We start from the raw sequence: 27,142 nt of genomic DNA on the forward strand, positions 1-27,142 counted from the left end.
AGAGACGGTACAGTCAATGCCAAATTGACACAGCTGGAGAAGTAGGTATACTGGTTTCACACTGACTCAGGTAATAAGTATTAAGGTAACAAGATAAATTGAGAATGCCAAATTGTATTTGAAGTTAATTACATCCCCAGGTTAATAACTGCTGTAGGTATAGAGAAGCAGAGATGTCGCACAAGAAGAACGATAACCAGCAAGACTCCCAAAACTTTCTTTCTCCCCTTTTTTTGCAAGTAGATTAAAGATTTAAGAATAGAACACAATATTACAGCGTACACATGAAGGTTTAGATTATGGTAAGACATACAGGTATAGAACACGAGGAAAGGTAGAGAACAAGATAACATGTTCTACTCAAAGGAGTACTGCATACGATCCGCCCTCGGTACCAGGGTAATGACGTATAAGGAAATTTGTTTTGAAACATGCTTGTTCATTACATGACGTATAGTTCCCATGACACATATGTATGTAAACACATAGATATAGGGAAGTGGTTAAAGGTTAAAAGCCACCTAGTGGTGACTTGTATGTGATGTAACTGTCAGTCCAGGTTCTTAGGAATCAGGTAAGGAGAAATGGAAGTTAATGGATAGTTTATACGTACTCTCTTTTGTTTGTTTGATTGTCATTGTTTGTTTTGATGGTTCGCAGAATCAGACATGTGTCGTGTAAGGTGTCTAACGATTTGTTTTTCTGTTGTGTTGTTTAGTAAGCCGGAAAGAGCTGTGATTGGACCCGGTCAAATGTGACGCATTGGATTTGGAAACCCCTATTGCTCCTAATTGCATGGAGAGCGTATGGACCTAACATTGAAAAAGTTTCATCCCCTAGACAACGAGATATATATATTAGTGTTTTTTTAAATGAGATTTATAAATCTCCAGATATTGATAGTGTTAGGTCCAGATGTCAAGTAACTGATAGTCCCTAGTGATTAGACAGAGAAGAGGAAAATGAGAGATTGAATATTCTGAATATCTCAGATTTCCTCTAGTCACATTTTTCCGAAGAAGAACACAGATTATTTGGCTCAGACAACTGTATTTGTAAATATATGGAGTGGTATAGAGGTTAAACTGAAAGAGGTTTGGTAGTACAGGGTAGAAATACCCTTAAATAAATTAGAGCGCCACCTAGTGTCAAAAGACAGTAAGGCGAGGGTTAAACTGTAGCACTCTAGAGTGTAGAAGCTTCGCAGATGTGGGAGGCGGGATGGGTTTTTCTAACGCTTGGGAAGTTTTTTTTCTGTTGATGTCTCTGCAGGGAAACAAGTCGACGACAGAACTATCGGAAGTCTACAAGTGGATCGGATGGAATACAAGAAGCCAAGGATGGTAGGGAAAATAGGTGGAAATGCAGAAATATTGATACTTCTTTTTCCTACAGATGCAATGGAGAGGGAGAGACGAGCCCAGCAGTAGACAGATGATGGTCCTCGAGATGACGACTTGGATACCGACAGATGACTGGACAGGAACCCAGCTAGAAAGCCCCAAGAGCCGACGAACTGCACAAGCCGACCAAGAGAATGATGACCCCTAGACGACCCCACGTCGTGATGAGCAGAAGACCCACTATGAGACTTTTTCTTTGGCCCTTAGTTTTAATGTCAAGAGACACTAGGAATGACCCAAAGGGCGTAGAAGGTTTTTATCCTGGGACCCTATTCAGGTTTTTAATCCCCTACTGCCCAAGGAGAAATGACTGTTCTCCACTCTTTCAGGAAATCTTTATAATACTCTGTTAAATTGTTTTTGTTATGTTGCTCATCCATGTTTACCCAGCATCCTTTGTAGGACATATGAAGGTTGTACAACCCTGTACACCCTGCGGTAGGTTACACAACACCTATGCAGGAACACTACACCCACCTAAACAACTACACATACACTCCCCAAATGTATCATTCAGTCGTGTGTGGCTGGGCTGTGGCCCTACAACTATTGTGAGGTCATGGTCTGGACATGCCGGCGTTAAGTAAATGCACTCCCCCATTTATTATTAATCTCGGATTAGGCCATTGCGCAAAAATGATACATCCCCTTCTTTATACATATACACATAAGTTCCACCCTTTAAAAAAATTTTTTTTTATTATCAATGAAAAATATTTTTATGAAAAATATTGAAATTTTATGAATTATGAAAATTAATGCGGAAATTATGCATTATTAATGTGACAGTTTTATATTCTGTCAAATGGGCGACTGTCAATACCTAATTTTTCCCAGCATATAATTTCCATAATCATAATCATAATCATGCCCATAACATTAATAGAGTCTGAGATAAATATTATTCATATCTCATAAGTAAGGAAAAGATTGAATATTAAGTTACATATTCCAGCATAGATGTCATGCTTGGACTCTAAATGTGCGAAATTACACTAGCTATCAGATGACAGTTATTAGAATTCCATATCATGTCACACTCACATGTTATAACAAATTATAAGTTAGTCACAGGAAAAACAGCTAAACCAGCATTAGAAATGAAGTCATTAACATTTCCAAAGAGACTAGCTAAGCCAGTCACAAGATACAGCAAACAAAGGGGCGTGTCTATCTAGTGATACCAGGGGAAGACAATAGGATCAACCCCTCCCCCTAGAAAGTTCTCTTGGGAAGAAAAATACAGTTTTAAGTTAGTTGCTTTTGAAAAGTCGACCAGATAAGATGGACTTAGATTCCCCGGGAAGAGTGGCCGTCTACTACATGTGTGGCAGGAAGTGTTAAGTATACTCTACCTATATATATTGTGTACTAGGACCTCGGTTATGGATATGGATTATGCTAGAGAGTTTAAATGTAGTTAACTTCCATTCTTAGTCTGTTTTCAGATAGTAACATGTGCATAGGCCCAGCGTACGTTTACCGATGGTTTGGACAAAGAAAGCTTCTGTCTGTAGTTGAAGGTGATCAGTGAATGATGTTTAGCTAACCTGTAGCTGTTATGATTTGTGAGCAAGGATATGCTTAAATTGGTAGATATAGCCGTGTACGTTTACATGTGGACAAAGGGAGGTCTAAGCCTGCTGCTGCCATGTGGAAAAGCAGAGGCCTAGTTCCTGGATCGTTTGTATGCAAGGAGTGTAAATAGCTTGCTTTTCTCTGCTATGTGTCTGGATAGTTAAACTAGCCACTGTGTGATTAAGGAATTGGTTGCAAAGGAGTTCTGTAGTATATGGTATGGACTCTTTGTATGAAAGTGAGTGTGTTGTTCTCAAAGGGATTCTTGGTGTTTGAATGCATGTGTAAGGCTATGCAAGAACAGAGTGCGAGTGCTTTGTGTGATGTCCAGTAAGAGTGTCTGGATAGACTATCTGATGGAGCCTACGTATATGTAAGAAATGTGGATAGCATGATGCTCGGATGGTGTGTGTGTAACGGCATGTGATGTGTGTAAGATATAGCAAGGCCATAGATTGTATGGGCCAGTTAGGTGTTCTGTACACAGAAGTACATTGTAGCTTGAATGATATTCAATTGTGTATGCTGCAGGTGAAGTGTGTTTGCTGCATGTACGAGTTATTAGAAGGAAAGTAGATCAGAGTATGTGTGATTGCCAGGCGGAAGGTATAAGTCTTTGCTAAAGTTCCTTTGTGGGCCATGTAGTGGAATTTAAGATGGCCGACAGTTATCATAAGATGGCTGAATGCCATGTGGCAGTATCTAAAATGGCGGACACAAAGACTTAGTATCACAAAATGGCTGCTGCTTCATAGCCACGCCCCCAGCACTGTAATTCGCATACACATATAACTGAGGTTAGCTTTATTTAAGGATGCTGGAGCAATAATCGTTATTATGTATAAATACCTGTATTGTTATATTTTGTAATCCATGATACAGTTTCATCAGTTTACATTCATAAATAATATTCATTGGTTATAAATCTGGACATTTAATTATTTGGTTGCGAGCGAAATAAATAAATTAGATAGACTTTGCATATATAAATAAATGTACTTCAATAGTTGATGTATGTCATATATGTGCTGGCTTGCTTTATCCGGGGATGGCAAGCGCTCTCCAAAACATCCGCAGACGGCCCCCTGGAGTCCGCATTCTACATCACTGTCCTCCAAAGCCTGCCCCTGGTGTCGGGGTGCAGTCAGCACATATATTACATGTATACTGCATGTATGTTCACATGTCCCTGCTGCATTATGAGGAGTGAAAAAATTAAGGTTGACAGTCAAAAATAAAGGTTGACAGTCAAAGGGTCGACATGGAGTTTTTCACTGTTTTTTTTTACCCGAATGTTGACACAGTCAACATGGACACAGTTTGAAGTGCACCACATCCCCTCGCATCGCTCGCAATGCATCAGGCACGGAGCCTCGCTACGCTCAGCACACTATTTTATTCTCCCACCATGCCCTAATGGATGGTAAGGCATGAAATACCGCCTGTCGGCACATGACGGCTCAAAAAAACAGTGAAAAAGCTCATGTTGACCTTTTGAACTAATGTCATTTACTGTCGAACTAATGTCATGTCGACCTAGACCCATGTTGACCTTAACCCATGTCAGCCTTGCTGCATGCCGACCTAGTGGTGTCGACCCAATGCTTGTCGACCTAGTTGTTGTAGACCTAATGACCGTATCCCGAAATCCCGAAATAGAAAGCAATTTTTGCAGGGACACTGATCTGTTTCAACCTTGCTGAATATGGAGAGAGATTCTACAGCATTTATCTAGCGCCTTCTTCAAGCTGGAATCTGATTGGTTGTTATGGTCCACATTTCCACTTCCAAAAACCAACACTTTAGTAAATATGCCCCTTATGGGGGGTATTAAATTTTGTCCGTTACTTCCTTCGGCGGAAACAGCGGCCATCGCTTAGTCAATGTTTCCGAAAACAGATCCGAATTTAAAACAAGTTGCATCTGTGCTGTCAGAGAAGACATCGGATTGAGGAACTCTCTGCCATTGTTCGACAATCCGCAGCCTTTTCCGCCAAACCTTGGACTTTCTACACTCAAAAGTCAAAACATTGAATTCGAGAGGACCGAAAACGTCCCGGCCGGGATTCCGACTGTCCCTCCGTTCCGACAGTCGGAATCCCAGATTGATTACCCCCGTAGGTCTCCTGCTGTTGGGATTCAGGTGTGTTTGACCGAGACATCATGATGGAAATAAATAAAGCAGACAATGACGGCCAGATATCGTATTTAATATAGAACACATCTCTCAAAATATCGATCACCCCCTTTTCACTAATGCCAAAAAGTGTTTTGAGTTATGAGAAGGCGACGGAGTCCATCAAGGCTTCCCTGCCACCGAGAGGCTATAAAGGTGGTTTATAATCAGAATACAGAACCTTGGAACCACAATATCGCCGATGACTGTAGCTGGTCCGTAGGATGCACTGAAAAGAAGATTTGTATCAGATCCAAACAAAACCTCTGGACAGACAAGTGACGTGAGCTGGGGGTGAGGGGGTGAGGGGGTGGGGGGTGAGGGTTTTCCAGTTCACGCTGGTTATCGTCGTCGTACTTGTGCTTTCCATGATCAACAACAAACATCTGCCCAGAGAGTCAGGCATCGCTAGCACGTGTTAGCCACAGATTCAGCTTACTAATACACATCGCACAGGAAAGATTAGGACAAGTTTGTTAGGCTCCTGGTATAAGTTGCGAAGGCGACTCGTACTGTACACTTCAGACCACCGCGCGGGATTCACCGCTCGGCGACTCCCAGTCCATGCCGAAGACTATTCCTTGTGGTTCAGTTTAAAGCTTCAAATCACCAAATACCTTGCCCACTGTCGGCCTCGTCATCGTGACAAATACAAAAAGAAAATGACAATTGTAGAAACGGGTGCAACATTTCATAACGAAAGTAACGTAGGGGCGTTTCCCCTTCTATGAGCGCTCACAAAGTCTATTTACAAAAAGAAACTCCTCCGGATAAAAATATTAGCTGTGTATAAACACCAAGTTTCTCCGCACTTATGGCAACCCAAAAAAAAACAGATAGAATGAAGATCCGTCCAGCCAGCAGGAAACGGGAGTGTAAGACCCAGGACGGCGGCCTCCGGAGATTCAAGTGGACACTGGGGCGGACCTCGGGGCTTTACTCGCAGGCCAGTTTACTATCAAAGCTTGACAGGGCTATGGCGAAGGCCTGCAGGGCACACATGGGGTAATTGTAGTCCATTGTAAACACGTCCTCTGCCACCCGGCCAAACTGCATGACAATGTAATCCGCTGCAACACAGACACAGTACCGTGAACACCCAGAGCCACATAAACACAGCGCTAGAGTCCTGCAGCATTATCACCATTGTACTGTACCGGGGAACAGTATATCGGTTATAATGCAGTTTTATTGGTCTCCAGACCATGGGGTGATTCTGGTTTGCTTGATAAGCAGAGAGGGCGGCTGACGTCCTGTGGTGCCAGCCGCCCGCCACCGGAACATGCCATGTCATAGGAACACCCAGCATTTTCTTGGTTACACCATGAAGCCGCTGGACATTCCCATGGGCGGTCCCCGTCCTCGCCGCTGGCCGCATACACATCTGCTCACATGCGGACGCACAGAGGAGAAATCATTCGATGGTCCCTGACCATCGAATGATTTATCCAGCCTTCGCTCTGAAAAATAAGTCTATACGCGCTGGCGTCATGTGACAGGGGAGACTTGGGCCTGATTCAGGTTCATTCTCTATGCAGCGGTCTTTCGCTGCTTAGCGATGTGGACTAACGCCACACGCCGGGTGAAAGAACGCCCACCCCCCCCACCGCCCCGCCAATATCCGTGTGTACTCTCACACATCCATACGCATGCAAGCGTACAGCCGAAAAATCATTCGCTGATCGCTGACCAGCGAATGATTTTTGAGGCGTTCACAACAAAAAATTAAGTCAGTCTGGGCTGTCTTTTTTTTGCCTAGAACGGGGCAGGCGCTGGGTCATGTGACGTCAGCCACCCCAGCTCCATGCAGGCTTCGGCCCGCCTGCTTTTGCATGAGGAAGCCCAGCCTTTTCCTTGGAGCACCCACCAGTTTTGTGGGCACGCTCAAGAAACGCTAGGTGTCCCCATGCGCCAGCCCCCTGTCCGCCCACTTCTCGCCACCCCTCTGCGTGAACGCCTCACCAACTGTGATGGTGGCGGAAGGCGTTTGCACAGCAACCCTCCCTCCCTCCTGAGACGGCAGGGAGGGTCCCTGAAATCAGGTCCCCCTCCCGGCCCCCCCGGAAAGAGGGGCAACCCTCCCGGAAAGCCGACTGGCTCCCGCAACAACCCGCCGTTTTAGCCCCTCCCATCTCAGTTCAATGCCTTAAAAACGGCATTGCATGTCGGGGGAGTGGCTAAAGCATTGCGCACGCCCCAAACAAGTAGCTCATGTGGCTCCGCCCCCACCCCTGTTCACTCCCGGCGACCCGCTTCCCCCCTACCTAAGCTGGCTCCCCTTTCCTGGAAAGGGCAGCCAGAATGTAGGTATGTATGCCCTGCACATGCGAATATTCGCCAATACACATGTGCAAAGCCCCATCATCGCTCCGAGGACCGAATTCGCATTTGGCCAAGCCAACTTGAATCACCCCCTTAGTGAAAACAAGGGAGGGGGCTTATTCAATTACAGGGCAAGACCTGGGGCGCAGTCAGACGCCCGTGACAAGAGTATTGACCTGACCTCTAGATGACTGACATGTCACATCCTGTTCCCCCCGTGTACAATGCCTATAATATTTCACAAGTTGTGTTAGACACAGAAATGTTTTTGCTTCCGCCCCAATACTTACGATCATTGTCGTGAATGATCTGAAAATTCTTTACAGAAGCCTGCGTGACCCGGCCGTGGAAGTTCAGGACGTAGGACTGGGTGTCGTCGTTCCAGACGGGCGTTTTATTGTGCAGCTCGATGACGCTCTCCGTGTTTTTGTTCTGCCATCGGGAGAGTAACGTTTCGTGTTCCTGTAACAAGATTTCACAATGAATCACTGGGAAGATGAACAGAGAGGGTTGTTCTGGTTCACTCACAAAGGCAAATTCACTCTCTAATGGACAAAACCATGCTGCACTGCAGGTGGGGCAGATGTAACATGTGCAGAGAGATTTAGATTTGGGTGAGTTATTTTGTTTCTGTGCAGGGTAAATACTGGCTGCTTTATTTATACACTGCAATATAGATCTCACTTTGATGTAAAACCCCACCCAAATCTAACTCTCTCTGCACAAGTTACATCTACCCCCCTGCAGTGCAGCATGGTTCAGTCTATTTGAGAAGGAATCTGCCTTTGTGAGTGAACCAGAATAAGGGCCAGTGCGTAGCCACTTAGTAGCGTCGTACAGATAGTAATAGCCTCAGCTGCCGAATTATCAAACAATAAATTGAAAGGAAATATATATTTGCCCCTTAACTATAAAAGACGGGGTGTCCGCGCAGTACCCCTCATTCATTTCATTATGACCAGACCTACCATTAGAAGACTCATTACCAGTTTACACTTTACTGCCCCCCCTATAGGAAGTAAGAAAGCATTGCAGCCTCGGTAGTAGCAGTACTTACATTTCGTGGCCTTATAGAAACTCTTTCATGATCCATATTCATTCCAGGAATAATTACGCTCATTTTCCGGGGTCCCTTAAAGCCTAATACATTGGTTTCCTAATGCAATGAGATAAATAAGAAAGTGATGGATTTATTTCCATATGTCACAGACTGAAACAAATAATACAGACATTTTACAGCATTGTTTGTAGTCCAGTTTCTTTCTGAGCTTCAAAAAAAATTTTAATTTCCAAAATCTCACCAGAAACATTCCAACATTGACCACTAGATGCCGCTACAGGCTGTGTTTGTACTGATTTACTGGAGTGAAACAGATTCATATGTTAAATCTATCATCTATATCAGTGATGGCTAAAGGCCCCCATACACTTTGTGCCGATAATCTGGTGAAATCGGCCCAAAATCGCAGGTGTGTGATATCCGATCCGATGCGCGGTCCCGTGCGCATCAGACCGGATCAGGGAGGTCGGACGGTCAGTACATATGATCACGTCCGACCTCCCTGTATGCATATGCCTACCCACCTGACAGGCAGCAGGCACCGGGGGAGCAGTGGGGCGGGCAGCGGGTCCCTGAGCGCTTGGCTGGCGGCGCCGGGGAGTGCTGACCTGGCCGGGCGGTGATGATCATAGATATCAGCACAGCAGCGCTGCAGGACGGGATGCACAGTGGCGGGTATTAGATTTTAAAATTCCTGTCAAATGACTAGCCGTTCTCTGATTGGCTGAGCTCTCAGCCAGCCAATCAGAGAACGGTCAGTCATTTGACAGGTATTTTAAAATCTAATACCCGCCACTGCACGTCCCGTCCCGCAGCGCTGCTGTGCTGATATCTATGATCATCACCGCCCGGCCAGGTCAGCACTCCCCGGGGCCGCCAGCCAAGCGCTCAGGGACCCGCTGCCCGCCCCACTGCTCCCCCTGATAAGAGCACCGCTGCCCCCTGACCCTCACCGCCCGCCCCCTGACCCTCACCACCCGCCCCCTGCGCCCCGACATGTGATAAATCGCAAGCGATTTATCAAATGTTAAATTTGGCTCATCAAGTGCCAAATTGTGTGTGAGCCTCTCGGGGAGCTGCCGGGCGTCTCACAGGAGAATTGAGTCCGACTTGTCCTAAGGACAAGTCGGCCTAATGTATGGGTGCCTTAACCTTGACAGTTCAGGTGTTGTTGAACTACACATCCCAGCATGCCCTGCATCAGTTTCGGCATGGCCAAATAGCAAAACTGTAGCAGGGCATGCTGGGATGTGAAGTTCAACAACAGCTGGCGTGTCAAGTTTAGCCATCACTGAATATATCTAGTGTCCGTGAGTCGCCATCTGCACATCTCTTTCTCACACATGCACAAACACAGAGCTGGAAATTTACCAAGGGGAAATAATAAAAAAAAATAGGTGTATTTGAATCCAGAAATACACCTATTATTTACAAATTCGTATTTTTGGGATTTACTATCCCGAAAATACAGCAATTCGCATTTGTATTGATGGCACATTCGTATTTGTGTTTACAAATAAGAATGCATACACCATCGATAGAATACGACAGGAATCACCATTCAAAAGAATGGTGATTCATTCCTAATTCACTAAGCAGCCGTGGCTCCGCCCCCCGAATAGCGCTATTGGCCGGCTATATATATATATGAATTGATGATGAATATGAATGGATACGACATCGGAAAATACGAATCAGTAAAAAACGACTCCGGAATATGAATTTGCATACCGCTACAAGAGCCGTATGCAGTCGTATCCATTTGTATTAAGCATACGAATACGAAGGTTGCAGCGGGTTCACTAGTATATCATACTTAGGCCACCACTGCTTCAGGAATTTAGGGGAAATGTGAGACATTTGCTGTCGGTGGGATCTGTAGGGTTATGGGTCATTGGGTCAACCCTATAAAGACCAACATGCATTGGGTCGACAACTAAAGTTCGACAAAGCTTAGACCGACACCTGAAATAGGTCGATATGGCTAAGGTTGACAGAGTTGGAAGGTCGACAGAAGCCTTAGGTGGACAACGGGAAGGTTGAGAGTCAAAAAGTCAACATGAGTGTTTCGTATTTTTTGACCCAAATGTCGACATAGACATGGACACCATCGTAGTGTACCGTCGTGCTTGCCTCTATTTTATTCTCCCTCCTAGTGGATGGTAGGGTATGAAACATCGGCACATGTCAACTCAAAACATGTGAAAAATAATATCAACAATTCCACTGTCAACCTTCCCATTGTTGACCTAATGCATGTGTCGACCTTCTGACCCTGTCGACCGTAGCCCTGTCAACCTTAAGTGGTCGATTCAATGTATGTCAACCTAAACAGGGGCGACCTAGTGACCATAGCCCATCTGTAGAATGGAGTCCCAGCCAAGCCCCAGAAGGCACCTGAAGACATTATACATGGATCTGGCGCACTTACATAGCAGATGGCTGCGAGTTCCTGACGTAGATTGCTAGCCTCTAAACTAGAGGGCGTCTTCACTGGATTCACCCCGTTGTCGTAGACTGTAAACTTTGTGCCCATTAGGTTTGACCTATAAGAAATCAAAGGGAAAATCTGCAGTGAGAGAGGACAGCGCACGGGGAGCGCCAGTGACGCAGAGTGTATCCCCCAGGGCCTGTCCATGCAGTGAGAGAGGACAGAGCACACGGGGGAGCGCCGGTGATGCTGAGTGTATCCCCCAGGGCCTGTCCATGCAGTGAGAGAGGACAGAGCGCACGGGGGGAGCGCTGGCGATGCTGAGTGTATCCCCCAGGGCCTGTCCATGCAGTGAGAGAGGACAGAGCGCACGGGGGGAGCGCCGGCGATGCTGAGTGTATCCCCCAGGGCCTGTCCATGCAGTGAGAGAGGACAGAGCGCACGGGGGAGCGCCGGCGATGCTGAGTGTATCCCCCAGGGCCTGTCCATGCAGTGAGAGAGGACAGAGCGCACGGGGGAGCGCCGGTGACGCAGAGTGTATCCCCCAGGGCCTGTCCATGCAGTGAGAGAGGACAGAGCGCACGGGGGGAGCGCTGGCGATGCTGAGTGTATCCCCCAGGGCCTGTCCATGCAGTGAGAGAGGACAGAGCGCACGGGGGAGCGCCGGTGATGCTGAGTGTATCCCCCAGGGCCTGTCCATGCAGTGAGAGAGGACAGAGCACACGGGGGAGCGCCGGTGATGCTGAGTGTATCCCCCAGGGCCTGTCCATGCAGTGAGAGAGGACACAGCGCACGGGGGAGCGCCGGCGATGCTGAGTGTATCCCCCAGGGCCTGTCCATGCAGTGAGAGAGGACAGAGCGCACGGGGGAGCGCCGGCGATGCTGAGTGTATCCCCCAGGGCCTGTCCATGCAGTGAGAGAGGACAGAGCGCACGGGGGAGCGCCGGTGATGCTGAGTGTATCCCCCAGGGCCTGTCCATGCAGTGAGAGAGGACAGAGCGCACGGGGGAGCGCCGGCGATTCTGAGTGTATCCCCCAGGGCCTGTCCATGCAGTGAGAGAGGACAGAGCACACAGGGGAGCGCCAGTGACACTGAGTGTATCCCCCAGGGCCTGTCCATGCAGTGAGAGAGGACAGAGCGCACGGGGGAGCGATGGTGACGCTGAGTGTATCCCCAGGGAATGTCCATGCAGTGAGAGAGGACAGAGCGCACAGGGGAGCGCCGGTGATGCTGAGTGTATCCCCCAGGGCCTGTCCATGCAGTGAGAGAGGACAGAGCGCACGGGGGAGCGCACGGGGGAGCGCCGGCGACGCTGAGTGTATCCCCCAGGGCCTGTCCATGCAGTGAGAGAGGACAGAGCTCAAGGGGGAGCGCCGGCGATGCTGAGTGTATCCCCCAGAGCCTGTCCATGCAGTGAGAGAGGACAGAGCGCACGGGGGAGCGCCGGTGATGCTGAGTGTATCCCCCAGGGCCTGTCCATGCAGTGAGAGAGGACAGAGCGCACGGGGGAGCGATGGTGACGCTGAGTGTATACCCAGGGAATGTCCATGCAGTGAGAGAGGACAGAGCGCACGGGGGAGCGCCGGTGATGCTGAGTGTATCCCCCAGGGCCTGTCCATGCAGTGAGAGAGGACACAGCGCACGGGGGAGCGCCGGTGATGCTGAGTGTATCCCCCAGGGCCTGTCCATGCAGTGAGAGAGGACAGAGCGCACGGGGGAGCGATGGTGACGCTGAGTGTATACCCAGGGAATGTCCATGCAGTGAGAGAGGACAGAGCGCACGGGGGAGCGCCGGTGATGCTGAGTGTATCCCCCAGGGCCTTTCCATGCAGTGAGAGAGGACAGAGCGCACGGGGGAGCGATGGTGACGCTGAGTGTATCCCCATGGGAATGTCCATGCAGTGAGAGAGGACAAAGCGCACGGGGGGAGCGCCGGTGATGCTGAGTGTATCCCCCAGAGCCTGTCCATACAGTGAGAGAGGACAGAGCGCACAGGGAGAGCGATGGTGACGCTGAGTGTATCCCCCAGGGAATGTCCATGCAGTGAGAGAGGACAGAGCGCACGGGGGAGCGCCGGTGATGCTGAGTGTATCCCCCAGAGCCTGTCCATACAGTGAGAGAGGACAGAGCGCACGGGGGAGCGCCGGTGATGCTGAGTGTATCCCCCAGAGCCTGTCCATACAGTGAGAGAGGACAGAGCGCACGGGGGAGCGCCGGTGATGCTGAGTGTATCCCCCAGAGCCTGTCCATACAGTGAGAGAGGACAGAGCGCACGGGGGAGCGCCGGTGATGCTGAGTGTATCCCCCAGAGCCTGTCCATACAGTGAGAGAGGACAGAGCGCACGGGGGAGCGCCGGTGATGCTGAGTGTATCCCCCAGAGCCTGTCCATACAGTGAGAGAGGACAGAGCGCACAGGGAGAGCGATGGTGACGCTGAGTGTATCCCCCAGGGAATGTCCATGCAGTGAGAGAGGACAGAGCGCACGGGGGAGCGCCGGTGATGCTGAGTGTATCCCCATGGGAATGTCCATTCAGTGAGGCCGTAAGGTAGATTCCGGCCAGGTGACCGGTGTTACAGGGACAGCGCACAGCATTAGACAGGGACAAGAACCATCATCCGGGTAATTATATCATTATATCGCATGAATGGACGGCGAAGTCTGTGAGGGTTACGTTATGCTAGGTCGACCATGCCGAGGTCAACATTCACTAAGTCAACACCCTATGGTCAACAGTGAGTAGGTCGACATCTATGAATGTCCGACACAAGCTTAAGGTCAACCATGGGAAGGTCCACAGTCAAAAGGTCAACTCAACACGAGTTTTTCACTTTTTTGTCCCGAATGTGGACAATAAAAAAGTGCACCGCATCCCCTCGCATGGCTCGCTGCGCTCGGCGCGCTATTGTATTCTCCCACCACGACATAGTGGAGGGTTGGGTTGAAATACCGCCTGTTGGCACATGTCGGTTAAAAAAAAAGATGGAAAATCCGTGTCAACCTTTTATCTGCTGACCTTCCCATGATCGACCTAAAGCTTGTGTCGAACTTTAGACCCTGTCGACCTTGGGTATGTCGACCATTCATAGGCATCAACCTACTCACTGCCGACCATAGGGTCTGTATACCATCTGTGAGGCAGATGTATTAAGCCTGGTGAAGTGATACTACACCAGCCAATCAGCTCCTAACTGGCATGTTACAAGCTGAGTTTGAAAAATGACCCTTAGGAGCTGATTGGCTGCTGCATTATCACCGGCCACTTACTCACTTCTCCTGGCTTAATAAATCTACCCCCGAGTTCCCTGTAATGGGGACAGGAGTCCAGGAGAGGTACAGTTATGTTACAAACTGACCCAGTGGGACCACTGTGCAGCAGAACCCTAAATAGCAGACATTCGGGCACATTGCAGCAGGTATTATACATCTACCCCTGGGTCCCAGAGAGCCCATTTCCTGCTCTGAGCTGCAATGGTTTAACGACAGCGCTCGTATGGAGAACTTTGATGGACAGTGACAGTCAGGGAGTGTTTATGAAAAATTGGGGTGGGGCTTGAGGAAAGTGGGTGTGTCTCTTGTGTTTGTGGGCGTCGCCACCAGCGACTGTGTCTTTGGTTCTGATGGACAGTCTGAGCAGCTGTACTAAGAATTTTGGTGGTGTGACGCATGTATGTGTTGGAGGCGCAGCTGGGGGCCAGAGGTATCTCTGCAAAATACAGCGGCTTGTACTTGATAGATAAGTGCCAAAACAGGCAGCTATCCACTTCTATCTGAATGAAACCCCAAAATGACAAATGGTTATAACTATAATAACTGTATTATATCTGTCTGAACCGGATGAGATTATGTATTACATGATAAAAACAAGTCAATCATCTATGTTCTTCTTGAATTATGCAGCCCTCAGGATTGGCAGAGAGCAGCCTTAAAGCTGCCAGCTGTTAAAACCAACTTTAATTCTGGGCACATGGACCATACGACCTGACCGTCAGGCCGGCAAAATGAACCTATTACCTGATGAACTTGAGAAATACAACATAGATGTGGCCACAATAACAGGAGCCAGAATTCCAAGTCGGCAATAATCTTACCGGAGTTTGCCGATGAAGCTTTCTCCTCCTCGAGAGAGGTCGGTGGGATCTATCGAGATGAGGTAATTTGACGTTTTGCTCTTCTTCCGTTTCCTGCCGGCTAACAGGAATACCTGAAAATGTCCAATATTCCACGTATTAGGACTCTTTCTGGTACTGTATAGGTTAATTACATTAATATTACACTGTATTACTAATCAAAATCTGCCCACATAACTTTCATAAACGTTCTTATTCAAATACATCTCCTATATACAGTCCACACGTAACCCCACATATTGGGAGTTATTTTGGTTCACTTTTTCTGACAAATTCCTTCTTAGATGGACAAAACCATGTGCACTGCAGGTGGGGCCGATGTAAAATGTGCAGAGAGAATTCGATTTGGGTGAGATATTTTGATTCTGTGCAGGGAAAATACTGACTGCTTTATTTTTACACTGCAATATCTCACTTTGAAGTAAAACCCCACCCAAGTAGTAGTAGTAGTAGTAGTACGTTTATTTATAAGGCGCCGCAAAGTGTCTGCAGCGCCGTACATAGCAAACAAAAAACAAATGACAAGGTAACGTACAGGGTGTGTTGAAAGATACAGTATAAATAGGGGTATAGCTGGTAGAAATAAAATCAGCATCAGTTCAGAAGTAGGTGTCAAAATTGTCGAGGAGACTGAAGATGAAGTAGAGGAAGGGAAGAACAGGACAGGAGGACAGGTGAGCTAAAGAGGTAGGGTGAGTACGTGAGGCAGGAGGACCCTACTCATAAGAGTTAACATACTAAAAATAGGTGGGGGGGCGAACGAAAAACAACAGGATAAGTAGGAACGGAGGGGAACGGAGGCAGGATAGGAGGATCAAAAGAGGTTAGGAGGAGGGATAGGCTAGTCGAAAAAAGTGGGTTTTGAGGGAGCGCTTGAAGGTGGTAAGGGAATCAGAAAGCCTGATGGGTGGCGGGAGGTTGTTCCAGTGCAGGGGGGCAGCGCGAGAGAAGTCTTGGACACGGGAGTGGGAGGAGGTGATTAGGTGAGAGGTCAGTTGGCGGTCAGCGATGGAGCCAAATCGAATTCTCTCTGCACAAGTTACATCTGCCCCACCTGCAGTGCACATGGTTTTGGAACTTGTCAGAAAGAGTGAACCAAAATAACCTCCATTGTGTCTTTATTCAATTTCCCTTCCTCCTGAGCCCACGCCAACATTGCTAGGTGACCATTTCATACAGCTAATTAAGAACTGCAATCTGCAATCTGGAGGTCCGTTATGCACCACCCTATCCTTGTGTATCAATGCCTATTTCTCTATAGATTGCAAGCTTGCGAGCAGGGCCTTCCTACCTCTATGGAGGAAATGTAATTTTGTGCAAGGTTTTCACTGCAAAAAAATGCTGGTGGACCTTGTGTCCAATATTGGATTAGTGCAGGTAAGAGCACACACGATACCCATGATACCCAAAAAATTAAGTTCTGAAAATCCTGTGTGGTGAGAATTTTTTTTAAATAATATTTACTGGTCCTGTGGTGTTTGCGACTCCCCGTGGTCTCCCCTTCAACTCTGCACTGGAGAGGGGGCTGCTAGGAGGGGAGGGGCTGCTGGGAGATGTAGTTCTCCCTGCTGCTGCCTCCTGGGGAGAAGGGGTGTCACTCATGCACAACCAATCGCTCAAACTTTTCTGCTAACGGAGTCTGAATCTCAATGCTGGGGGAAGAAGACACAGCTTCGGAAAGTGAGTAATTAAGGACTAATTGTGGGAGGTGCTACCAAGGTTCCAGAGAAAGTCCTAGTCATTTTTCCTAAAAATATAGATTTTAGGAGAATTCAGACTAGCTTTGGGGGTGCATGAAAGATCATCGCATCTAATGTTCTCTCCTGTAATTGAATAGGAAATCCCTGCAGTATGGGTAAAATTCTGAGCCGCTGGGTTTTTATTTCGATATTATAGTCCTCATATCTCAGATATGGCTTGACGTAGTCCTTTGCTTGGACTGTACCACTTGCAAGCTTGAGGGGGAAGTGCGTCACTTACGCCGACCGCTTCAGCATATAAAAGATTACACTTGGGAATCCTAGAGTAGGTGCAACCAGCAATACAGGAGGATTCTCTACAGTAAGAGGAGTAGAGCAGTGTAATCTGCAACCAACCATCAGTACAGTAAATTCTCTATAATGACACATATCAGTAACATAAGAGGCTGTTGAATTTCGTTATGACCTTTTTACCATCCTCCCGCTCCAGATGGAGGTAGTACGTTGGGTACATCCCCCGATCCATTCCCTTTTTGTCTCTTGTGATCCTGCACTTGATGGTGACCCCCTGAGGAGCTGGTCTCATGGAAAATTCCTCCAGGTCCTCCACATCGACAGACGGTTCATTACTGGGCGGGCTTGGGGCTGAGGCGGTCTCCTGCAGGAACATGGTCCCATTAATAAATACCAATGACCAATCAGCAAACGAGATACCACTGGGCGGCCAAGCTTGTCAATGGTCTGGTCCTCTGAGTAGCTTGGTGGCTCCCAGGATGATCGTTGGCCTGTGTATGTATAGACCGATCGGTATTAGGTGGTTTGTGGCATGTATATGAGGATTATTAATGCACAGTACCGTATAACATTGTAGGTGGCTCCTGGCGGGCTTCAGAAAACTGGTTTCTCCCAATTGATGGCACAGTATAACCAAATTACCTTCCTCCTTCCAAGGTATCGGGCCACGGAGCCCAGCTCCACCCCCACACTGGATAATCCCCACCCCCAGGTTCTGATTAGCGAATGGGGCAGTCAGTCGAAGAAAAAGGGCATTGGTTGGTCAAACCATTCCATTGCATAGTTTTCTACCATAAATGGCTATTCACGATATCACCAGTGGCGTTTTTTACCCCCCCCCCCAGGTAAACTCCGCCCCTGTACTCTGCCTAAGTGAACCCAGATGCTGTCTATGAGACTGCTCTGGCTTCACTGTGACTGGCTGTGACTTCCTATTGGAAGTCCAACTTGCCAGTCGCCCCAGGCGGTCCCATTGGGAGGTGTTCCCTCCCTCCAGGACGCCTCTACATGGGCTGCTGAGCAGCAGCCCATAAAAACCAGGTTCCGTGCATGCGCAGTACGAGAACTATACTGTGCAAGTGCTGGACCCAGGACCCTGCATGTGCCTCATGGGACTGCTGCAGAAGCAGCCCATAGAGCACGGACGGGGAACCTTTGGCCATCCAGCTGTTGAGGAACTACACATCCCAGCATGCCTTGTTACAGTTTTGCTATGTTGCCATGCTACAACAGCTGGAGGGCCGAAGGGTCCCCATCCCTGCCATAGAGGCTAGGGGCCAGCACATGCACAGTACCGAAGAAGCTACTGTGCATGCACTGGCCCCACGGCGGGGACCGGGACTGGTGGCTGGAACCATGATTGGCATTGGCGGGGCAAGGAGCACAGCAGTAGCACCAGCGGAGGGAGCAGCAGCCCCCCTCCTCCGCAGAGGTAAGAGCCGCCACTGGATATCACCATCAATGGCAACCGCACCATTGGCCATCCCAAGGAAGGGTATGCGACCACCTGACCAGGCGACCCACAATGCCGTGCATGCGTAACTTAGTTGGGACACTACTGACCTTATTAGACTTCTTGCTAGTGGCAGAGCCCGGCCTGGTGTTACTGTTCAGCTGGGAGGAGCTGGAGCTGTCTTCATCTTCCTCATCTTCTTCCTCATCAAAGTTCATGCTGCTCGATATACCTGCGACAGTGAGAGAGACCACACTGCAGTGAGGGCCAGGCCACCTCTCCTGATCCGGGGACACTGTACAGGACGGTGTATTAATCATCCGTTATACAGTTGCTGCTCAATCATTTCCTATACACCAGGGTTACTCAACATGACGCCCTTCAGCTGCTGTGGAACTACACATCCCAGAATGCACGGCACACAGTTTGGCTATTAAGGCATGCTAAAACTGTGGCAGTGCATGCTGGGATGTGTAGTTCCATAGCAGCTGGATGGTGGCATGTTGAGCGCCCTGTTATATGCATTATGGCATTGTCCATAAAGATGTGTCAGTATACAGCGCCATAATAAGTATTGGCGTATGAGGGCACCTCACCTATCCCTCTGTAGGATCCAGGAATATTCCTATAATGACTGCCACTGAGGACCCCCAATACCCTATTCCTTCCATCCTACAGCCTACACCAGGACAGTAGATAGTCTGGCTGGGACCAGGTACTTTTCCGGAGGAGTGGCCTAATTGTGGGAGGCGTGACCCTTAGACTACAACACAGATACAATAGCACTTGTGGCCACACTGCAGCGTGTGATAGGTTGAGAAGTCCCGCTGCTGCCCCACTGTGCCCCGTCCACCAGGCCTGGGTAATTAGTACCTCCTCCCCCCCCTCACTTGGCGACACTGCCTAGCACTTACCTGCCAGACAGTACACTGGCATTAAGCCCTTGACTGAGACCAAATTACAAACATACATTGGGTTGGCCGGTACAAAAGTTTGACAGATAAAACATCGGCAGTGGTTAAGGCCTTCAGGGTCAAGAAGATCAAGGATGTGGGCTGAACGTGGTGCCCCGGCCTGGCATAAATAACTATATAATGATACAAAGCCTATTATACAGTCCCCCTGAAGGCGACACTTTAATTTTCCCCATTTATAGATACTCCAGTTCCAGACCAGCTGTCCATGCCTGTAAATTCCTCATCTTGTGCTTCTAGCCGGGGGGGGGGGGGGGGGGGGGTGGGGGAGGGGGGGGGTGGCGCTGGTACTAGTTCTAATCCGGGCCCAGGTCTGATAGAGGGGCCTGGTCCTCTTCCAGTACCAGAAAACAGGAGCAGCAGCATCTCCTCTCCTCCCCCCAGCACACACTGCTCTCTGCTGGGGTGCAGTGTGGCCAGGGAGACAAGAAAAGTACTATTTTCTGTAGTTTCTTTAAGGGTGCATGGCCACGCCTCTGTGATTGGGCCACGCACCCAGCGAAATACCTGGGCTCAGCCAGGCTCTCTTCTGCCCTGCCTCTAGCACTGACTACACTGAGTATCGCAGATCAGTGATTGGTGGATTATAGTAGTATTGGCTCCACTAGGGAGCTGGTTTGCACATCTGCACACCGAGTAAATATAATATTTTAGGAAGGGCCCCAAATAATCTGATCGATGGAGGGGGTGCTGTTCCCAGCAGTCGAGTATACAATGATTTTTAGAACAAGAGAAAAAAGAGACTGCTGTGTGGGGAACGCACTAAGAAAACAAGGAATCATAAAATATAACCTTTATTTATTTAATCATTAATATTCCCAGAATTTACTGTACGGGAATGGGGTTTGCAGCAAAAAAAAGGGGTTAAAAAACTTTTACATACAGACATACATTGTGTTCAAAGAAAGAAATAGTGTTTTAAAATCACATTTGAATCCAGTTCGAAAGATGTTAGTTTGATTTCTGTCAGTGACGTTGTGTAACATGTGATTTCTCCCTCTGTGGGTAACCGTTTATAATGGTGTGACAAGGCTTCTACTGGTCTTTTGTGTCTATAAAGACTTATAAGATGTCCAATAAAGATTTCTAGGATGTTTTTGTGTTCTGTTGCAATATGAACGCAAGCGTTTCGCTGACTTAATCAGCTTTATCAAGGCCAACCTGATTGCCCCAGCTGGCTTATATTTATTCATTGATGGCCCACCAATGGGAGTACTGTCCCTGTGTCATGTGTGAATTCTATCCAATCACAGATCCGTTTGGATTTTCAAGTACCTCCCCCTGGGTTTAATATATTCTTATCTGACGTTTGTAGTCATGTGACCGCGCTCCTGCATCACGTGGTCGGTGTCCCGTACCACGTGATCGGCGTCCGGCGTCACATGGTCAGCCTACTGAGACATATTCGGGCTGATAGTCATGTGACTGCCCGATGTCCATCTCCTACGTGTTCTCCGTGCGGTCATGTGACATGGTCACGTGCCGCATCATGTGATTGTCTCTCAGCCAATCACGGCAATCACCTGTCTTTTACCAGGAAGTTATTGTATTTACTGTCCCGCAGCCCCAGCCCCGGAATCGGCATGGTATATAACACTTGCGGTTTGTATATTAATTAATTATGATGTTCTTTCAAAAATAAAAAATATCAATTAATACTTTTGATGTCTCCAGTATCCTCCTTATTTAGTAGGTAGTTATAGGTGTTCGTATTTGAGTGGAAGACTTTGCTTATACCAAACATCCTATTAGTCATCCACCCCATTTCATATGGATAACCCACTGGTAAGGTTTATATAAGGTAATAATAATTACTTACAGTTTGTTATAGTAATGGGTGCTGCTAAAATATCATAAATACCCCTTCTTGCCAGGGGTGGGGGGGGGGTACTAGTTATAATCCGGGCCCAGGTCTGATAGAGGGGCCTGGTCCTCTTCCATTACCAGACAACAGGAGCAGCAGCATCTCCTGTCCTCCCCCCAGCACACACTGCTCTGTGCTGGGGTGCAGTGTGGCCAGGGAGACAAGAAAAGTACTATTTTCTGTTGTTTCTTTAAGGGTGCATGGCCACGCCTCTGTGATTGTGATTGGGCTCAGCCAGGCTCTCTTCTGCCCTGCCTCTAGCACTGACTACACTGAGTATCGCAGATCAGTGATTGGTGGATTATAGATCCATCATTAGAGTATAATACAAAGTGCTATTATTTTGTATTTGCAGACACCTAAGATAACTTGTGTTCTAGATTCTGCTGCTGAACGACTGTTCTCTTTGTACTCTGACATAACAACCACTGGGGCAGATGTATTAAGCCTTAACAAGCGATAAATGCCAGGGTGATAAAGAGAGATAAACATCCAGCCAATCAGCTGCTACCTGACGACCGGCGGCCCTTACCCTTCTTCTGCATGGTCAGTCTCAGGTCTTGCTTGCTCTGCTGCTGACCACCAGCCACCGTCTCGACTTCATCCTCTTCGTGGCTGGACTGTCCCACGGTCAGAATTTGCACGTGACTACCTGTGTCCTGGACTTCGTCTTGGAAGGCGGCTGGACCATCGATACCTGTAGAGGCGGATAATCGGTGAACCAGAAATGTCACATGTGTATGACTGTGGCACAGTGGGATATCCCGCAGTTTGGTTGGTCCATTTGTCTTCCTGTATTCAAAGATTTATTAAAGGACAACACTTTTTTTTTTCCGAGCCTGTATACAGCAAGAAAGTGCCTGATCCCTCCCCCCCAATTTATTACCAGGAGATGCCACATTGGCCATCAATTTCAATAAAAAAAAAGTTAATATCACAAAATGCAACCTGCGAAATGCGTCAGTCACCTCGCACTTAGCTATAGTGTGAAATAAGGAAAGAATATTTTAATATCACTGTCTATGATAGCAGAGTGTTCTGGGTATTTAAATGATAATGCTAATTAATAGCCGCTATGCCAAGCATTAATTATAGTGTAGTTTTATTATAAGTAATGTACTAGATCACCCCTTTCTGTACCCTAGGTTAAATATTAATATTATCTGTTCCCGTTTCACAAATGAAGGTAATAAATATTTTGATACTATTGTCGCGACATGTGATCGTTCGGTGACACATATTTGATTGGCCCCTTTTGCGTAAAGATAGAGGTCACAGGTCAGTTAACCACACTACAAGGTAGCCATTATACTGTGTACACTTCACTGGGCAGATTAACCCTCTGACTGCCAAGTGAATTTTGTCAAAATAGGTGTGAACATTGCCAAGTAAACATTTGTATTCATTATAATGACCTGTAAGGGTTACCTTATATAGGAAATATAATCCTTTTTTTATTTTTTTTTAAACATTTTCTATTTGAATTTATATAACAAATGTGAGCGATCCTGGCATTTTTGCATATCTCTCACAGAGATGCTGGCACTGAAAGGGTTAAAATACCCACCCCCATCATGGCCGGATTAAAGCGGGGCACAGGGGGTACCCTGTGGTTAGCATGTAACCTGGCTCTGGCACCCATACCATCTCTTTTGCATGCCGTCGCTGCAAGAGAAATCATGTGATGGTCAGTTACAAATCAGTGGCGCAGTCTGCGCACACACAATGGATGTGCAGCTAGCCGCCGATCAGTGAGATTTTCGCAAGCTGTTTGCAGACCTGCATGAGACGGGATTTCACTCTGTCTGGGCTATCTGATCGCAAGGCTCTGCTAAATCACCCAGAAGCGAACAGGTCTGAATAACCCCATTTACAAGTTTGAATAACCCCATTTACAATGAAATCTAAACCAACACTTTAAATACCAACACATTAAAATAATCGCACATCTCTTCTCTCAAAGGCCCTTATTCTGATCGATGCGGATATTCCCGCTTGCGTACGGGCCGCCGATGTTTATCTTCTGCGCATGTGCAGAGGTCACTCTGCGCATGTGCAGGCGATTTCGCCGCAAGGATTCTCTATACGCCGCACAGGGGGCGTAGAGGGGCGTGAGGGGCTACTTATCCTCATTACCCTATGCATACGCCCCGCGTTTCATGGGCGTTCCCATGCAAACGCGGGGCGTATGCATGGTAATGAGGCCGTGATGCGTGGGTACGGGGCGGGCATCTGACATCGCCGGATGTCAGCTGGCCGCCCCCATACAAGATTTCACACGGACAAGTGTCCGTGTGGTCTTGTGTTGCGGGACCTGGTGGAGCGTGCGGCCCTGCATTCGATGTTTGGCGACCATCGAATGCAGGGGCTGCTCCCACCATGGAGGAGGCGTATCCCCGTCCAATTTCATGCGGATCGCCACATATCCGCGTACGGACGGCAGGTGGCGATCCGTATGGAAGGCAGGGATTCGCCTGCACGGTCGCGGCCGCATATTCTGATCGGGCCGCACCGATCAGAATAAGGGCCAAAGTCTTTATACAACCTTGGAAGATATTAGTAGATTCACCTCTATTTTGCACGTTTAGGCATTGAGCCTGTATCGGCCTCTTTATCCGACTATCAAAAAGCGCAACCACTTCAAAGGCGCAAAAATATCCAAAACATCCCAGATTTAATCCTTTGCTTTATGTTCAAGGAGATAATGAGAATCTCACTTCTGGATTTCAGACTACAGGGAAAAAAAACCTTCAACTATCAAACATTCTGCCGCGATAGAGATCTCTGTGTTCGGAGCGCCGCGAACGGCTTCCTACATCAGTGATGAAGGAGGGGATGCCGATAATGACTGAGGATCACTTGTGAATTGGAGTGTGAAGTAGTAATCGGAATATTCTGAAATGCTAACAAATGATGGATTGTCTAGTGGGGTTTTTTTATTATTATTTTAATTTCCAATTTGTACAATATTATAAAAAAAATGAAAGTGTTGCAGAGAAAAAATTTCTCAGTCTGCTCCTAATTAGCATATTTACTGGTAAATAACAGCTGAGCGCTCGATACCAGAAAGAGTAACGAAGCTATTCTCTCTTCAATGCTAATTACAGCTAATCAGACATTCTTTTGCTGCTAAAAAAATTATATTTAGGGGCCGATTCAATTAGCTCCGCAGCAGCCTCACGCGTTATGTTACGGCGCATATCACCGGCAAGCACAGTAATGATGACATCGCCTATTATTGCTCGCATCGCCGTCAATAAGCGAAGATCACTACCTTCACATATAGTAGTATCGGTGCTTGTTATCTGTTGGCGTAGCGCCAACAGATAACAAGCACCGATACTACTATATGCAAACAGCTGAATGGTTGGGCCTTGCAGCTTTTGTCTGGGGGAGCGGGGCCAGGCTTAACCCTTCATTTGCATATATAATATATAATACTTTGTACTAGTGACATGAGTTGTGAGATGAAATCAGAAAACATACCTATATGCAACTCACAATGACCTATAGCCTATATTTACACGGCATTGTCAGAACCAGCAAAGATAAATCTACAAGCTAGATGGGAACGGGCAGGAACATTAGACATGGTCTGCATTTATTTATCTCAGGAGCAGTCATTGAGAACATTCACAGGACTAGACCCCTCGGCAGCCAATCAGAAACCTAGGCCATTCACAGGACTAGACAACCTACAGCCAATCAGAGACTTAGGCCATTCACAGGACTAAGCAACTTACAGCCAATCAGAGCATTAAAACACTCGCAGGACTATACTTCTTTAAAGCCTCTCAAAGAACTAGACCAATCCATAGCCAGTCAAAGCAATCAATCAGCGGACTAGATCATCCGACTAGCCAACCAGAGCATTAATACACTCACTAGACCAGATCCCTCTGTAGCCAATCGGAGCATTAGAACACTGATGCCCCTTGTACATCGCTCGTCCAACACGGGTCCTGCACTTTCACATTAACCCTGGATCACCCATTTTACAGAGGTCGACCCGGGTTCAACCTTTATTATAACCCGGGTGGAATTGCAGGATTGGTCGACCCGGGTCATAACTTTGGTGCTTTCCCACTGCACCTCGACGCGTCAGCAACCCGGCAATAACCTGAGTCGAAGGTGCAGTGTGAAAGGGGTATAACAAGGTTAGACCCCTCTAAAACCAGAAAATGAATACATTAAAAATATTAGACCTCTGTGCACCCATTCCCAGGACTAGGCCGACATGTAGCCAACCAGAGCATTGGAACATTCAAATGTCTAGACCACCCAGTAGCCAATCAGAGCATGGTCATATTCTAGAACTAGATAACACAGCAGCCAATCAGAGCATTACAACACTCACAGAACTAGACAAACTTGTAGCCAATGAAGACAAAACTAGAGCAACCAATAGCCAATCGGTGCTTTAGAATCACAAGAACAGAAGCAGCAACAAGACAAAAGTACGAAACCTGTATCTCTATACACCGTATAGAATACTGATGTTACTGTGCCAACAAATCTATATATTAAATATATGTTATAAATCCCTTCCAGCTCCAGGTGTTGGCTACGGCTGTTGGCATCAGAGCGGAAACGCTGGGCATCCCAGTGTCTCATCCTCCTTTACCTTATACTACCCTCCGCATCGTACTACAAATCTATTCCAGAAACCACAAACAGCTTCCACACCAAGTAACACCCAACAGGAGAATTGACAATTGGAGAGAAAAGCTGTGAAGAATGGCAGGAAGAACGGTAACAGGCGCACGCTGCCAGCAGCTTCCTCTCCTCGCTACTATCCTCCGTGCCAGCCTATCTCAGATGCTTTCCTGGCTGCTACATGCCAACAATGTGAGATGATGACTCACGTTCTCTGCTCAGCGCCGTGTTCGGGGGAAACCTCTGGCAATAGTGTTTGTGCATCAAAGGCCTTGGCAGACCGGATGTTGGTTTTATACCACATTCTGTGACGTTTATGGAATAACAGGATCGCCAGCCCTTAGGTCGACACTATATGATCGACAGTCAATAGGCTGATGTTTACAAAAGGTCAACGGGGGTAAAAAGTTTGACATGAAAAATGACAACGCAAAGGATGGTATGGCCGCCATCTTGGTTCGCAGAGTTACGTAAATGAAGTATAGGAACCAGGTTTTATAATAAGGCGAACCCCGTTCACAGCCATACTGATACACATAAATACATAAATTAATATCCCACACTTACATTCTAATACAATATAGATAAATGGTTTTAATTCACAGCACATAGCTTAAATGGTAAAACACGATCTTTCTTGTACATATTTAGCATCTGTGTGTTCCGTCTCTCATGCGCAGCGCTCCGGTTCTGGTATAAAGTTTGCAACTTTTAACAGCCAAAAGTTATGGAACAATTACTTATTTAATTATCACTTTTGCCACGAGGACAGTGTACCTGGGAGATCCGGATGTAGCTGGTTTACAGTGTTGGTTTACGACCCCTATGACGATACCTAAAGAATAAAGACACAGAGGTGCATTCCCCTGCACCAATCCAAGAGAAGCGACACTTGATCTTCTGACCAATGGAGACCCTCACTGTCCTCCCCCTACCTGGACACTATAAGAGGTCAAGCACAACCTAAGAGCTCTCTCATTGTGCTTTTTCTTCTTCTTCTTCCTGGACTATATTCTGGATAGAATATAGGGAGCTCGGACCGGGTCTGCGCCAGCGCTATTGATGAGACCGTAACTGTTGCATTCCTGTATGTAAATGCTG

At 47.5% G+C, this 27,142-nt stretch overlaps 1 protein-coding gene across 5 annotated transcripts in view; it reads right to left on the reverse strand.

The window, feature by feature from the left end:
- Positions 1 to 5,175: 5,175 nt before the first annotated feature.
- Positions 5,176 to 27,142, reverse strand: part of TUB (TUB bipartite transcription factor) — a 184,668-nt gene continuing 162,701 nt past the window's right edge. For all 5 annotated transcript variants that reach the window (XM_083164653.1, XM_083164655.1, XM_083164654.1 and 2 more), the window contains 8 exons: positions 21,918 to 22,082; positions 18,658 to 18,779; positions 17,267 to 17,458; positions 15,062 to 15,174; positions 10,971 to 11,085; positions 8,537 to 8,635; positions 7,770 to 7,941; positions 5,176 to 6,227 (listed from right to left, as the gene is read on the reverse strand). In XM_083164653.1, the coding sequence (XP_083020779.1) occupies positions 6,094 to 6,227; positions 7,770 to 7,941; positions 8,537 to 8,635; positions 10,971 to 11,085; positions 15,062 to 15,174; positions 17,267 to 17,458; positions 18,658 to 18,779; positions 21,918 to 22,082 (1,112 nt within the window). In that variant the 3' untranslated portion in view covers positions 5,176 to 6,093. The remainder of the gene's footprint in view (positions 6,228 to 7,769; positions 7,942 to 8,536; positions 8,636 to 10,970; positions 11,086 to 15,061; positions 15,175 to 17,266; positions 17,459 to 18,657; positions 18,780 to 21,917; positions 22,083 to 27,142) is intronic.

This window comes from Crinia signifera, chromosome 11 (assembly GCF_055691185.1).
Source record: "Crinia signifera chromosome 11, ASM5569118v1, whole genome shotgun sequence".
NCBI lineage: Eukaryota > Metazoa > Chordata > Amphibia > Anura > Myobatrachidae > Crinia > Crinia signifera.